The sequence below is a fragment of the Cololabis saira genome, chromosome 17 (assembly GCF_033807715.1).
Source record: "Cololabis saira isolate AMF1-May2022 chromosome 17, fColSai1.1, whole genome shotgun sequence".
In the NCBI taxonomy this organism is placed as follows: Eukaryota; Metazoa; Chordata; class Actinopteri; order Beloniformes; family Belonidae; genus Cololabis; species Cololabis saira.
This window is the reverse complement of record NC_084603.1, coordinates 547,665-564,801: the sequence shown is the minus strand read 5'-3', so window position 1 is coordinate 564,801 and position 17,137 is coordinate 547,665. Positions and strand designations below refer to the sequence as shown.

Sequence of the window (17,137 nt, the reverse complement as noted above, 5' to 3'; positions counted from 1 at the left end):
TTCCTGCGTTTCAGGGAAACGTCACGTGTTTTAGAAAAGACGAGGGAAACAGTTTGAGTTCAGACACAATCTTTTATAATTACTGTTGAATCTTTTATAATTACTGTTACAGCAGAGCGAGTACAAGCTCCGACACAACGACGTCAAACATCACGACGACGACGACACACGAGACACAAAACCACAGAAACACAGATCAGAGAGAGGCCTCGTCTTTAAAACCTCGTACATTAAACTGCAACACACAAAGCTTTTACAAAGCTCTTACATTAGCATAGAAAACACTTTAGAAAGAACAAAAATGATTTAAAGAAAACTTTGGGTTTCAAATTGTAATCACAGATCTACATCCGTCAAGGTGAATTATTTCATTGCTGTTTTCATAGTTTTTACTGTCAAATTGATTTAAAAGGTTTTATTTTGTGGCGAATTAAAGAAAGAAAAACTCTGGGAAACAGTCGCCGTTTCACCCTGAACGTCACATTATGAGACAGAAACGTCACCAGCGTCATGAGTGACACCTGTGGTTACAATTAGTTTGTAACCGTCAATATTTTCTTGTATTTTACCTGTTTTATATTCTAACGTCACACTTAAAAGTAACTCCACTTCTCTGTCACTCCAAACCAAAGACTCTGGTTCATCTTGGAAGTAACTGGAAGTTACTCGTGTCATTTGTTGATGTTTTTTTCCAGGATTCTGATTGGCTAGCATGACTTTATCTTCTCGTTACACTGCCCCCTGTAGGTTTGGCTGCTCATAGCACCTTAACAGATATTTATGCAGGTTCCTGGAAATGATGGCATTTTTAGAAACGTAGAGGGGGAAATATACGTTTTTGAGAAATTTTGAGAAATTTTGAGAAAAAAGACGAAATATTGAGAAAAAAAGTCAGAATTGTGAGAAAAAAGTCAAGATTTTGAGAAAAAGTCGAAATTTTTAGAAAAAAGTCGAAATTTTGAGAAAAAAATCGAGGAAAAAGTCAAAATTTTGAGAAAAAAAATCGAAATTTTGAGAAAAAAGTCGAGAAAAAAGTCGAAATTTTGAGAAAAAAGTCGAGATTTTGAGAAAAAAGTCAAAATTTTGAGAAAAAAGTCAAAATGTCAAGAAGTCAAAATTTCGAGAAAGAAATCGAGAAAAAAGTCAAAATTTTTAGAAAAAGTCGAAATATTGAGAAAAAGTCAAAATTTTTAGAAAAAAGTAGAGAAATATCAGTTTTTGTAAATACCGGCTACGTGGAAACGTGGCCAGAGCGTATGCTAAGCGCCCCAAGCTAAAATACTTGTGGTAACTAAAGTACGGAGGGAGTTTTCCTGTACCAGGAACAACAGGAGCCGACAGGAAGTGTGTGTGCAGCTCTGCGTAACCAGGGATGTTCCTGCTGATGTTCTCCTGCCTGGCAGAGCGGTTAGCCCAGTTTATGGCCATCTGTTTCCATGGCAACCAAGCAGAGGTCGGACTGCACGGGGACCAGAACCAAACGTCTACGACGTACATAAAAGTGTGACAGTAAACAAATACGTTTGGCAAGAAATCTCCACAGATGAACTCTGCACCCTCTGCTGGACGAACTGTGGAGCTGCAACGTACGTGTGGACGCCGGCCGGGCGGCTCCGCACCGCCGCGCCGCGGCGACGGCTGCAGACGGAGCCGTGATGTCAGGGGAAGGGGCGGGGCTTTGGGATTTACTTACATACACAGTTCTGTTACAGTTAAAAAATAAACTTTGATCAACATATTTACAAATAAAAAGACTGACATTCACCTGCGTGTGTGTGTGTGTGTGTGTGTGTGTGTGTGTGTGTGTGTGTGTGTGTGTGTGTGTGATGCCTGAGATATACTTGCAGTTCAGACCGCGTATGCGTACCCGTCACGGCCGTCACGCGTATCCTGCGTTTATTTGACGCATCAACGTGCACGTTCTCAAAAAGACACTGAACGCGTAGCGACCTGCAGTTCTGGCTCTGGCCTGCGAGTGGCGCTGGTCCCGGTCTGATACCAGCTAGTGACGACGTGGATGTCGCTGGCGCCGTTTCCTTTGCCGAGATCGGAACCAAAGCAATGTGTCATGTTAACGAGTTTGTTGTTCTAATGTGCTAATTGTTGGAATTCTCAAGCTCTCCTTGCGTACTAGAGCGACGTTGCAGTTGGTGGTGCAGGAGAACGGACGTAAATGGACGAGCACGGACGAGAACGCAAGCACCAACAGCAAGTATATCCCAGGCTTTAGTGTGTGACTACAGTCCCCGGTGGGGGGGTGATGCCTGGCGGGTGACTACAGTCCCCTGCGGTGGGGGGGCCCTCAGCCAGAGGCCTCGGGGGCCTCCTCGGCCTCGGGGCCTCAGCTGGAGGCCGCGGGGGCCTCCTCGGCCTCCTCCACCGTATTGGCTCTCCCCAGGGTCTTGATCTTGGCCATCATGTCAGCAAACGTCTCCTTCACGCCCTTCTCCAGCAGCCAGCCTTCGCTCTCGCACTCCGGGTTCTCGGGGTCGGCCATCGTCTCCAGAGTCGTGCTCAGGTACTTCAGGCCGGCCATGTCCACCACCTGAAACACACACACACACACACACACACACACTCAGAAGCTGGACCAAGGGTGAGTCGGCCATCACAGGACCTTCAGTGACTGGTCCACCAGTACTTCCAGAAAACCTGTTACCCCTAGTGGCTAAATTGAGCCATGGGAAGTCCCATGTCTCAAACAGGAGGGAGGCAGGGTATAGTACACAAAATATAAGTATTCAAATACCTACTTTAAAAAATGTTGTCACACCCTTTGGGGTGGTGCAAGTTCGCCCGTTCCAACTCCCTTTATGAGAAGGGGAACCATGGCAACAGAAAGCCGAAGAGAACCACTCTCGATGTAGATGAGTGAATTGTTTGGTGGAAAAATGTTCAAAGTTCTTGTGAGCTGCTGGTTTCTTCTCTCTCTCTCCTACGCAGGAACTGCTGAAACCAGGTGACCAGATCCTGATTCGAGTGGTGAAAGGTCATCACCCCGTCGGGACGGCCCCTTTCCTGTCCAGATCAGGACAATGACAGCAGTAAAGGCTGCTGAACGATCTACGTGGGTTCACCAGTCACAGTGCAAGCTAGTAGAAAACTTTCCAGACCCTGAGTAGGCCGGAAGTCGGACGGTATCAAAACCCTTGTCCGCTGAAGAACTCACCTGACGCCTACTCACCAGCCACGGGCCTGAAGAAGATGACTAGCCCAAACTGACTGGCTACAACAAGCTGGAGAGGAGTCCGAGAGATGGAGGAAACTTTTCCACTAATGAGTCATGCTGACATGTTAGGAATTGTTCCTCAAACTCTTTACTTATATTGCTGTTGTAATTTAGGAACACTGCTGTACGTTCATCCCTGATGAAACTGGTGCTGAAGCTAATGTTACCAAAGCTATAGCCGAAGTACATCAGTTGGCCAAAGTCGTGTCAGAAGACGCTCAGCAGGCACCACTTTTTGGTCCTGGCTGACCTCTTCTGAAGTCTATTACTGACAATTCCAACGAACCCCAACTGATGTCAAGGATGTTTATGATGACACTGGAATGTAGACTGTTTCATTTTGTTTACCGTGAAGGGTTTTAAGCTTGTACGTGTCTTGGCTTTTAATGAGTGATCGCTCACTAGGAGGGTTGGAGAGGAATTTTGCCCCATGGGGTTTTCGACTCTCCCATGACATATAATTACTTTTTTGGGGGGTCATTTTCTGGTTATTTTTTTGGTTGTTTTGATCCACTGCTGTCCCTAGGTGTGTTAATGTGTATTGTTGATTGTTTTATGTTGTATTGTTGTGGCCATGGTGGCAATGAAGTTTCCCCTTTGGGGATTATTAAAGTTGAATCCTATCCTATACTCATTTTCATACTGTATATATATTTATGTTTCCTTTGTTGTTTACATAGTCTTTGCATGTGTGCACTTTTACGGAGCTGCTGCCTAAAGTCACTGTACCAGTATAATGATAATTAAGGCTTCTATTCTTTTCTATTCTATTCTACATCAGATAGCCTTCCTGACACAACGCTCTGCACTTATCCAGATTTAGGACCGACTCTTAAAGGCGTCTGACTCCGTGATGTTGCATTATAATATAAATGTACTGTAGTTAGAGTTAACTGTACACCAACACCGATGTTGAAGAGCAATCAGAGTCCAGAGAGATGGATCCAGGAGGAGTATTAAGCTCCCAGGTGGAACAGAGAGATGGATCCAGGAGGAGTATTAAGCTCCCAGGTCGGACTTGTTGTTTTGACCCAGATAGTGAATCAGGTAGAGATGTTGTTCCCGCTCTTCCCCGAATGCACCCTGCTGCACCTCGGGAAGATTAGCCTCCCCGGAATAGTTCCTGATCCCCGGTGAGCCGGCCCTGCTCACAGATTAGCAGCTCAGTGGCTGAAACAGAGTCATGGCAGCAGGAGTCATGCTCCCTGGAACCCGCTAGCGTCATTAAAACATCATGCTCCCTGGAACCCTGCTAACGTCATTAAAACACCATGATGTCAGGGAGAGACCACCAAACCATCAGGACCGATCAGTTATTGATCAGAGTCATGGCAGCAGGAGTCATGCTCCCTGGAACCCTGCTAACGTCATTAACACACCATGATGTCAGAGATCGACCACCACACCGTTAGAACTGATCAGTAATGGATCGGTGCAGACTGGGGATAGACCACCACACCGTTAGGACTGATCAGTCATTGATCGGTGCAGACTGGATCTCCGTTATACCCAGTACTGGAGTTGAGGGGGGACGAGGGGGGACGAGGGGGGACGAGGGGGGTGGCATCCAATGAATGTGGTTTTACTGCTATTTCAACATTTAGAGTCATCATCAAGAAAAATAACTTATTTGACCGTTTTCACCTGTTTCAAGTAAATTTTCACTTGAAATAAGTAGAAAAATCTGCCAGTGGAACAAGATTTATCTTCTTATTACAAGCAAAAACATCTTGTTCCACTGGCAGATTTTTCTACTTATTTCAAGTGAAAATCTAATCGAAACTGATGAAAAATTGTTTTTTTTTCCAGTGATGAGAAAATTTGAATATTGTGATTTTCTGTAATGCAATTACAAAAACAACAAGGTCATACATTTGTTCTTAAATTGCTTGCCTGGTTAAATAAAGGTTAAATAAAATACAAAAATACATTCTGGATTCATTACAAATCAACTGAAATATTGCAAGCCTTGTATAGTTTTAATATTGCTGATCTCAAATATCCTATCTCAAAAATCCTAAACTGTAAACCATAATCATCAATATTAAAACAATAAAAGGCTTGTAATATTTCAGTTGATTTGTAATGAATCCAGAATGTATGACATTTTTGTTTTTTTAATTGCATTACAGAATATAAAGAACTTTATCACAATATTCTAATTTTCTGAGACAGTCCTGTATTATTACAAGCAAAAAAAATCTTGTTCCACTGGCAGATTTTTCTACTTATTTCAAGTGAAAATCTACTTGAAACAGGTGAAAATGGTTGTTTTTTCCAGTCATGAGTCTTGTTTTAAGTGTAATGAGATTTCTTTACTAAAATGAGACATTTGAACTAGAAATAAGACAAATATTCTTGTTAAGATTGTGAGTTTTTGCAGTGATTCATGTTACTTATCCTGTGAAGGACAGAGTCATATTGATAAGTTCAGAAAAGTGTTTTTTATTGTTGTGTTTTGATGTATTTGATGTAAGCCCAGTGGATATTTAAAGCTTACAGAAGACTGCATTTAACTGCTGCTATGTCATTCCTGCAGTATTTCTGCAGCTGTTTATTTGTAATATATTATATTATTTGTAATCAGCACAAATTATCTGTCCCCATATGATAAAATCCCCCCTGATTGTTTTTTACAACTCCAGTACTGATTATACCTCATCATTTCCCTGGTTTCTTTGTGCAGGGAAACATGTTTCCTACTGTGCATATGAACATAAACCCTTGAACGTTGGTGTTGCTGCTACAGCAGCATTGTTGGATGAAGACGGTGAGTTCAGTCGCAGGTTGGCGTGACAGGGTCATCAACCTCCTCAGGAACAAACATGAGCTCTAAAGCTCATTAATTATACTGTTAACCAGCCTTTCAGGTCACTTTCCTGCAGGTGCTCTGCAGAGCCGATCCTGCTTTCTAAGTCCGATCATTGACAGTTAAACCTCTGCAAAATGATGCAGGAGAAAGTGGTGGAAACAGACGGCAGCCAAACCAGCCGTAAATGTCAGATAAAAGAAGAATGGAACCTCCAAAACACCACATACAGTAAATGTTTTCAGATACATCCAATGTTGACCTAAGTGCTTAACAATAAAATAAAACTAAATGTTACAAAGTAAAAAAGTGGAGGAGTTTAACTCTTGGTGTTGATGGTGAGTGAGGGAAGAGCTGGAGATCTACAGGTGGAGGAGAGAGCTGTTTCCTGGTGGATCTGCGCTCCTACCCTCCCCTGAAAGAATAGAATAGCCACTTTGATATAATTCAAAACATACACTTGTCAGTTTGCATTAGGAAATAAAAGGTGATGAATATGCTTATCATATATGTTAAAAGAAGTCATTCGAAACCAAAATGAATGGAGAAGCCCTCGACTACCAGAGCCCCCCGTACAGTCGCTGCTCAAGCTGGTATGTAAAGGGTTTTAATGAATACACGCCTATAAAACAGATAATAGCCAGTCCAGACCAGTTAAAACCAGTAAACATGACAGATAAAGACTCTGAATCAATGTGAGGTACTGAGGGACGCTTGTAAAAAGAATGCTTCAGGTAAACAGCTAAAGTCCTCAGGCCGGTTCTGAAGGACAGAACAAAAGCAGTCTGAGTCCAGACACCTTCAGCATGTTGCTGTCCCAAGCCAGGATCTCATCCTGCATCAAGACTTTGACAATCAACCCTGTGCCAAAGGCCTCTGCAACTTTGTGCCTCAATGACGGCCAACGGTGGACTGCCAACGGTGGACTGCCAACGTGGGAGTGCCAACGATGGACTGCCAACGGTGGACTGCCAAGGGTGGACTGCCAACATTGGAGTGCCAACATTGGACTTCCAACATTGGAGTGCCAACGATAGAGTGCCAATGGTGGAGTGCCAACGGTGGAGTGCCAACATTGGACTGCCAACGCTGGACTGCCAACGATGGACTGCCAACGTGGGAGTGCCAATGTTGGACTGCCAACGATGGACCGCCAACGGTGGACTGCCAACGGTGGACTGCCAACGGTGGACTGCCAACGTGGGAGTGCCAACGGTGAGACTGCCAACGGTGGACTGCCAACATTGGACTGCCAACGGTGGACTGCCAACATTGGACTGCCAATGGTGGACTGCCAACGTTGTACTGCCAACGATGGACTGCCAACGATGGACTGCCAACGTGGGAGTGCCAACGGTGGACTGCCAATGGGAGACTGCCAACGGTGGAGTGCCCACATTGGACTGCCAACATTGGAGTGCCAACGGTGGACTGCCAACATTGGACTGCCAATGGGAGACTGCCAACGGTGGAGTGCCAACGTTGGAGTGCCAACATTGGAGTGCCAACGGTGGACTGCCAACATTGGAGTGCCAATGGTGGACTGCCAACGATGGAATGCCAACGGTGGACTGCCAACGGTGGACTGCCAATGGGAGACTGCCAACGGTGGAGTGCCAACGTTGGAGTGCCAACATTGGAGTGCCAACGATGGACTACCAATGGTGGACTGCCAACCTGGGAGTGCCAACGGTGGACTTCCAACGATGGACTGCCAACATTGGAGTGCCAACGGTGGACTGCCAACGGTGGACTGCCAACGGTGGACTGCCAACAGTGGACTGCCAACATTGGAGTGCCAACGGTGGACTGCCAACGATGGACTGCCAACATTGGACTGCCAACGGTGGACTGCCAACGGTGGACTGCCAACGGTGGACTGCCAACGGTGGACTTCCAACGGTGGAGTGCCAATGGTGGAGTGCCAACGGTGGACTGCCAACGTTGGACTTCCGATTTGCCTCGAGAGCTCACTGATGTGTTCGTCACCATTTTTACTATCATGTTGGCTACTAATGCTGATGCTAATGAGGCCAGATGAACTGATAATATCTGCACCTTCAAGACAGTGATCATTTACCCCAAAGAAAAAGCCCTGGCTGAATGCAGAGGTGAGAGATCTTATCGAAAGCTGGAGATGCTGCATTCAGGGGAGGTGATGCATCAGCATTCACAGAAGTTAGGGGAGCTGAGCGCAGGCGTCAGCAGAGCCAGAGCCACAAACATCCAGAAGATACAGGTTTATTTCACCACCAATGACCCCAGAACAAATGGAGAGGCTTAACGCGTGTAACTAATTACAATAGGGTGTCGGGCCTGTCAACTATCGGCCTGTAGCCCTCACTCTGACAGGCATCAAACGCTTGGATTGGATGAGACGCAGTAGTGGGATGATCTCCAACAGTGATGAGTCTGGATGCAGAGAGGAGGTGGAACCAGAAAAACAACCTCTGCATCGATATAAAACCAAAACAAGGTGATGGACTCCAGGAGGGGCAGACGCCCCCCCTCCTCCCCGGTGCAGGAGGGGCAGACGCCTCCTCCCCGTTGCAGGAGGGGAGCAGGTCTTAGGTTTTTAAAAATAGGGTTTTACTTCAGAAACAAGGCATGTTTCTCCTTTGAGGCCAGAAGGAGACTGGTCTCTGCGACATTTTTACCAATGTCGGATTATGGTGATCTGTTGTATATGAATGCTCCTGCCCAGCATATGTTAGACGCTCTGTATCATAGTGACTGAGATTTGTTACAAAGTATAAACCTCTAACTCATCATTGCTTTCTGTTCTCCAAGGCTGGCTCACCTTCACTGACATGGCAGAGGCTTAGTCATTGGTACCTTTTCATTTACAAAGCTATATTAGGTAAACTTCCATTTTACATTAGTTCTCTGATCAATTTGAAAGCCATCAGTAGTTCTAGCCTGAGATCCAATGATGCTACAATCCTGCTGTCCATTTCAAGGACCAATCAGAGATCAATAATCCTGCTGTCCATTTCAAGGACCAATCAGAGATCAATAATCCTGCTGTCCATTTCAAGTGCAAGGACCAATCTAGGGAAGAAAGCCTTTATTTCTGCCCCACTTGCTTGGAAAAGGGTCCATGTATTTCACAGCCATCCGTTTTTTGTTTTGAAATGACAAAATAAAAATAGAGAAATAATCCAAAATAAACTGTTTCCCATCTTTTGTTTTGATAATAAAAAATGGAAAACGGAAAACAGATCTTTATCCATTATCCGTTTTCCGATTTCATTGATGTGTTTGAAAATCGAAATTGGGAATTAAAACAGCGAGTGGAAAACTCTTTTCTCTATTTCCTATTGGTTTCCAACGGAAATAAAATCAAAGGTGTTAGGGTTAGTTCTAGGGTCCAGAGGTCTTTGGGACTGTGTGTAGTGGCCACAGGAAGCTGCAGCAACAGACTGGGATGTTCTGAGATCCACATGGAGTCGACATCAATGCCGTGACTGAGAGATAACATCAACTTCTGTGTGGACGACATCACCGTCCCACCAGAACAGTGAGGAGCTTCCCTCGTACCAGGACTGCAACGATTCATCCACGGTGTCGACAAAAATCCATAATCAAAATTGTCGACAAACGTGCGTCCTGCCCACCCAATCAAAGTTATGGGGATCCTTTATTTTTTTATAATTTTATTTTTTCATAAATATAAAAAAATATCACAGAATATCTGTACCGTTTCTGATTGGGTGGGCACTGCGCATCATTTTTAGACACAACAATGAACGCATACCGCAAACGTTGTGTCTCGGCGGAGGGACCCGACGTCCCAGCAGAATGAGACACAAAGAAGTTCAGAACAGCACACACTGCAGGCTGATTTATGGTACCGCGTTACACCAACGCAGAATGGTGCGCATCGCCGCGTAACCTACACCGTAGGCTACGCCGCACCCTACGGCGTAGGTTACGTCGTATCCTACTGCGTAGCCGTGGCTCCAGAGCCTGCAAAGCACTGCTGTTAAGTTATGAATCACATTAAATAAATCACGGTAGGAGGAGCGGGGTGTAAGGTGGGTGGTCCACGTGTCCGGGTGTGATGTCATTATTTATCAGCTGTGTGCTGCCGGTTGCGCCATAAGCGGAAGCGATCCGTGCGGTGACGTAAAATTGTCGGGAGAGTGATGCGGCACCGGTAAGAGCTGTGTTTATAAATGTGACGGGTTTTGTTTATACTTGCTGTGCTGGATCCGCATCTCGCGGCTGCGATCGCTTGTGTGTGTCATGGTTGCTGTGCTGATGATGCACCGCTGCGCTGTGGCGCTGTCGGCACCTGGAGATGTGTTTGTGGGTGTGGCGGAGCACGCCGTTTTAAGTTTTGAGCCACGATGTTCATTCATACCCCGCTCCTCCTACCGTGATTTATTGAATGTGATTCATAACTTAACAACCGCAGCGCACCGCCACCTGCACCATAAATCATAAATCAGCCTTAAAAAAAAAAAAAAAATCATCTAGCACCCTCTTTAATAATCATGTCTGCCTCTTCACTCTGCTGCACCTCTCACTTTTGTATAATTTGTATAATTCTTTTCTTGTATTTTTTGTATAATGTGTCTGTTAAAATTGTAAATAGGTTATAATTATTCTTATTTTTATTCAGAACTGTCCTCACTACCTCAAACTGCTGCACCTTTAAAATGTTTATACTGTACATAGAAATACCACATGTGTTTATTGTTTATTTGTTTATTGTTTATTTTTAATACCAAAGAGCGAAATTACCGAGTCAAATTCCTTGTTGGACAATGTTCGAACCTGGAAACCAATAAAGCTAATTCTGATTCTGATTCTGATCCCCACGGACCCCCATACTGCATTGGTGTAACGTGGAACCATAAATCAGCCTTCAGTGTGTGCTCCGTTGCAGACCCCCAGTAGCGGAAAACCTGCGCCGCAGAATCGCACTTTGGCTTTCTTAGTTAGCCTTTTTAGCAGGGCGAGCCGTTACCAGTAACAGTTACCAGTAACGCTGGAGGTGGTATTTGTATTTTTGGCTGCGTTTTCTCGTTTTCTGTGCCATTCTTCAGCAAACGTGACTCGGGTGTGTGAAGTTTTCCGCCAAAATTTTCGACGTGACGAGTGCACGCATGGGATGGAGGAGGGCGTGGGGGCGGGACTTAAAATGAAGGTATCTGATTGGTTCTTTCCCCCCTGCCAATCTTCTGGTCCTCTGACCAATCCGTGCCACTCGGTGCGCAAAAAAAAGATTGGTCAGATTTTTTACAGGATTACAGCTGTCAGAGAGGTCAGATTTTTTTCTTTCCTTTTTCTGAACACATTATTCACTGGCTACTCTCAGGATGGAAGGACCATTTCACCCAGTATAACAATAAATGTTTTTGAATACGATTACAGACTATACCTTTAAAAAAGCTTTAACGTTATGCCTGACTGTCTGACAAAATTATTTTAAATTAAATGCATGCAGTCCGAATAAGTTGAATAAAATATCAGACCTCTACAGGACCTCCAGACCTCTACAGGACCTCCAGACCTCTACAGGACCTTCTGATCACCGGTCCTGACGCCAGAACTCCCCCCCATCCCTCACTTCTCCTCACCTGGACCTCACCACCTTCACCTGAACCTGCACCTTCCCCAGCTCATCGTCTAGTATTGTTCATGTTCCTCAGTCCTCACCGACTCACCCGTGTCTCCGTCTTTACACTCGGGTTTCTGTGTTAAATCCTGCTTTAGTTTCTCTGCGCTTGTGTCCGCCTGCTACTTTAAAACCCCCCACAGAATCAGAACTTCTCTAGAAAACTCTCCTTGGACTTCAGACAACGGGAAACACGAAACAAAAACTGGAGAAGTTTAAAATAAAAATGCCCGTGTTCTCTGGGATTAAAACACAAAGAACCAGAAGGACCAAGTTCATTCACCAACACGGTGCCAGGTTTGAAAACATGAAATCAAACTTACCAGTATGTAGATGCAAAAAAGTGTTGTTTAAAGTTTAGCTCAATTCAATTTAATGTATATAACATCTACAGCAGGCAAGTTAGGGCTAACTAGTACTAGTTAAGTTCCCTCACTGAGGTTCATTTATAAAGTAAGATACTTTCCCCCGTCTTTAAAATCTTGACCCTGTTTTGTCTTTGTATTCTCACGTTATTTATTTATTATTTATTTATTTATTAGTGCCACGGCTGCGCAACGTGGCACTCCTCCTCCATTGCGAAGCTCAATGTCGTGCGTCTGCCCCGTGGTTTAGGCTTCTTTATTTATATATTCTTCCGTATAAACTTCGGCGCGTAACTAGTCCCGCAGATTTGAGAAAACGTGAAAACTAAAAGCGTAGAAACGTGCGCCTTAAGCGGGAATCGTGTGCTATGACTTTTATTAGCGATTGGCGTGCACGTTTTTACGCAACGTGCACAAACGTGCGCTTTTAGCGCCATCCGGAACGCATTGCGAGAACTTTGGGGCCTCACCACTCGCACACCGTTACTCGAAGAATTCTGAACCGATTTAGAAAGTTGTAGGCCCTGAATTTAACTACAGTCCTGTGGATTTTCAGAGTGATGGCAGAAATAGTTTTTGCACAAAGTGTAAAAACATTTCCAAATTTCCAAACTAATGGGGAGATTTTCCCATGTATTTCTATGGCCCCATTGAAAGTGGATTGGAAAATGTCGAGAAAAAAGACAAAATTCACCTTTTTTCTGAGTCACGTATCTTTCTCATACTTCCACGTAGAAATGTCATTCAAACTTCAAAACGGAGGAAAACTTCTCTTCTCTCTCCAAACCCCAAACTGCTTTTTCCTAAGATGTAAATCTTTCAAGATATGAGCGCTCAAGCGAGGACTGGAAATCACTTTTTTGTCAAATTTACAGTGCGGCTTTCAGTTATTAGAGTGGCAGAAACAGTGAAAAAATAACTTGATTTTTTATTTGTAACTCGAGCTCACGGCCAAACCGTAAAAGGTAGACGGATAATTTTTGGTCAGAATGTAAACATACGTGTTGGGATTCATAAAATGTGACTTTGACGGCCGGAGTATGCACAAAATTTAAACGAGGGGGCTAACAGCCATGTGAATTCCTTCCTCGGTCTCCATTGACTTTAATGTAATAAGTTTTCTTCAAAAAAATCTCACTTTGTTTTCAAACTGCCGTGACTCAGACATTTTAAGGAATATCTGAATAAAAATAAGATTGTCAGAATCTGCCGGGTTCTGTGTCTCTCACGATGTCTTTATTTTTCTGCTAGGAGCTATGGTTTTCTTAAAATCTGAGTTCTTTGAAAACTTGTCACAAGGCAAAACTCTGGGTTTTTCTCACAGCCAACCCGGAATGTTCCTGAAGTGCAAGGTTCTTGTTGCCGGGGCAACCAGAGCTCATCTGCTGACTCATTCAGCCAGAACTGGTCACATGACTGAGTCAGTACAGACTTCATATACTTTAACCTGGAAAATGGAGAAATCTGAACCCTGACCTTTTGACCTTAGCCGATCCCCAGTCCTGCTGGGAACAGGTTCATGGGATATATATATATGTATATATACATACATATATATATATATATATATATATGTATGTATATATATATTTATATATATATATATATATATATATATATATATATATAAATATATATTATTGGTTCTGTTAGCGGTCCCGTTAGCGGTACCGTTAGCGGTTCTGTTAGCAGTCCCGTTAGCGGTTCCATTAGCGGTTCCGTTAGTGGTCCCATTAGCGGTTCTGTTAGCGGTCCCATTAGCGTTCCCGTTAGCGGTTCTGTTAGCAGTTCTGTTAGCGGTCCCGTTAGCGGTTCTGTTAGCGGTTCTGTTAGCGGTACCGTTAGCGGTTCCGTTAGCGGTTCTGTTAGCGGCCCCGTTAGCGGTACCGTTAGCGGTCCCGTTAGCGATCCCATTAGCGGTCCCGTTAGCGGTTCTGTAAGCCGTCCCGTTAGCAGTTCTGTTAGCGGTCCCGTTAGCGGTTCTGTTAGCGGTTCTGTTAGCCGTCCCGTTAGCAGTTCTGTTAGCGGTCCCGTTAGCGGTTCTGTTAGCGGTTCTGTTAGCCGTCCCGTTAGGTGTTCTGGTAGCAGTCCCGTCAGCGGTCCCGTTAGCGGTTCTGTTAGCCGTCCCGTTAGTGGTTCTGTTAGCGGTCTCGTTAGCGGTTCTGTTAGCGGTCCCGTTAGCCGTTCTGTTAGCGGTCCCGTTAGCCGTTCTGTTAGCGGTCCCGTTAGCCGTTCTGTTAGCGGTTCTGTTAGTGGTCCCGTTAGTGGTTCTGTTAGCCGTCCCGTTAGCGGTTCTGTTAGCGGTCCCATTAGCGGTTCTGTTAGCGGTCCCGTTAGCCATTCTGTTAGCGGTTCTGTTAGTGGTCCCGTTAGTGGTTCTGTTAGCCGTCCCGTTAGCGGTTCTGTTAGCGGTCCCGTTAGCGGTTCTGTTAGCGGTCCCGTTAGCGGTTCTGTTAGCAGTTCTGTTAGCGGTCCCGTTAGCGGTTCTGTTAGCTTATTACCTATTTTCCGCAATAACCTTTGAATGGTTTGACATAGAGAGTCATGGGTGGTGTCATCGGACTCGTTATTGAGTCCTTGACCTTGACCACTGCCAATCCAGGAAGCAGGAACACATGGAGACACACGTCAAGCACTGGAAATCTGCAACAGAAACCACAAACAAAAATACAAAACCGACACAGAGCAGACACTTCCGGCTGAGCTAGTGATGGAGTAGGACGTAGGTACGGAAGGTCCTGCAGACCCTGCATTTTATAGTATTTTTATCTGCGCTTGTTGTGCTTAAAACTTTTTTTACCAACCGGAGAAAGGCTGCATTTGGTTTTCTACTTCGCTGGAAGTTTACAATGGCAGGTAAAGCCACTAAACTGCGTTCATCTAAGCCGGGCCCTCCCCCTCCTCGGTGGATTCACCTGTGGACCCCGCTGCCCTGAAACTCGAACTCCTCGCTGACCTGCGTAAGGACATTGCCGACATCTTCAAGTCAGAGTTGAGAGCAGCACTCGGTGAGGACCTATCTACCATCAAGTCCGAATTGCAGGGGGTGAAATCTCAACTTTCTGCCGACAGAACGGCCACACACGTTGGGCAAAACGAGTGGGGTCTGGGTGTATGTGTGATTGTGTTTGTGTGTGTGTGTGTGTGTGTGTGTGTGTGTGTGTGTGCATGGGGATGGAAGGGTGAAACCTTATGCTGGCTCTAAATATGTGTTCTATCAGTACTGTTTAATACATTTTGATGGCTAGCCATAACTCTAACCACAGCTCTTCAGGCACAGGTACATCTGTTAGATTCTTGTCATGGAATATCAAGGGCATGGGCAACCCAATCGAGAGGTCCAGGGTTTTTACACATCTCAAGCGCTTAAATTCTAATATTGTCTTTCTGAAGGAGACTCACGTAAAAAACAGTGATCACCGCAGGTTACACTCTTCCCGATTTGACCAGATCTTCCACTCTGACTTCAATTCAAAGGCCAGAGGTGTGGCAGTTCTTATCCGTAACAATGTTCAATTCTCTCCCTCTAAGGTCATTGCGGATAAAAATGGCCGGTACATTATTGTAGCGGGTATCCTATTCCAGACTCCGGTGCTGCTCGTCAACATCTATGCCCCCAACTTCGATGATGTTAATTTTGCTCAGACATTACTTGGTAAGCTTCCCTTTTTAAATTCTCATCTGCCTATTTTTGGAAGCGACCTAAACTGTGTTATCAATCCTGCTCTAGACCGCTCTAGCACTCGCACCGTCTCCCAATCCAACATGTCTAAATCTTTTTCTGAATTTATGTCACAGTGTGGCCTTGTGGATCCTTGGAGATTCAAAAATCCCACGTCCAAAACATTTTCTTTCTTCTCTCATGTGCATCACTCGTACTCCAGAATTGATTATTTTTTTATAGATCGTTCTTTACTTCCCAGCATTAGCTCCACTGACTATTTAAGTATTGTTATTTCGGACCACGCCCCCCTGCTCCTAGAAATTACATTTTCTTCCCACATTAAAGCCCCGCCACTTTGGAGATTTAATCCCCTCTTCCTATCGGACAACAAATTATGCGAATTTATTTCTAACTCTATTGATGATTTCCTCGCTCTTAACCAGAATGATTCCACCTCCTTCTCCCTACTGTGGGAAATGCTGAAGGCGTATCTAAGAGGGCAAATCATCTCCTTTTCAGCTCACTCTAATAAAGAGCACAAAGCCAGGCTTCAGGAGCTCACTTCTAAGATTCTTCAGCTGGACCATGACTACTTCTCAAGCCCCTCCCTTGATTTATTTAAAAAACAACTTGACTTACAATCTGAATTTGACCTGATCTCTACTCGTGAAGCAGAGCAGACCTTACTAAAATCACGTAGCACCTATTATGAACAGGGAGATAAATCAGGACGTTTGCTTGCCCACCAAATGAAGCGTAACGCAGCTTCTCGTGCTATCCCACAAATTAAAGATTCCTCTGGCACCCTAACCTCCGACCCTATACATATTAATAATATTTTCAAATCATATTATTCCTCCCTATATAAAACTGAATTTCCCTTAGATACTTCTAAGATGGCTGCATTTATGGATGGTATTGAGGCCCCTGAGATTAACCCCCCCTCTGCTTTGGACCTGGATGCTCCGCTCACCTCTGGGGAAATAGTCCAGGCGATCCAGGCAATGCAGACCAATAAAGCTCCAGGGCCCGATGGGTTCAGTGTTGAATTTTATAGGAGGTTTCATATCAAGCTGGCCCCGATACTGCTGTCTATGTACGAGGAGTCACTTAATAATGGCTCTTTACCTCCTACCTTAACTCAGGCTTCTGTAATCCTGCTTCTGAAAAATGACAAAGACCCCTCCTCCTGTGGTTCATTTAGGCCCCTGTCTCACCTTAATGTGGATGTTAAGGTCTTGGCTAAGCTGTTGGCCTCTCGTCTGGAGAAGGTGCTCCCAGATATAATATCGGAGGAACAAACAGGATTCATCAAAGGCAGACACATCTTTTTTAATACTCGCACACTCTTTGATTTGATTTACTCTAAAAGTCAGGCTCGTGCACCTGAAATTGTAGTCTCCCTTGATGCCGAAAAGGCTTTTGACAGGGTGGAGTGGCGGTT

General features: G+C 44.7%; 1 protein-coding gene across 1 annotated transcript in view; it reads right to left on the bottom strand.

The window, feature by feature from the left end:
* Window positions 1-65: 65 nt before the first annotated feature.
* Window positions 66-17,137, bottom strand: part of prph2b (peripherin 2b (retinal degeneration, slow)) — a 27,737-nt gene continuing 10,665 nt past the window's right edge. The window contains exon 3 of the mRNA XM_061745857.1: window positions 66-2,545. Coding sequence (XP_061601841.1) covers window positions 2,342-2,545 — 204 coding nt within the window. The 3' untranslated portion in view covers window positions 66-2,341. The remainder of the gene's footprint in view (window positions 2,546-17,137) is intronic.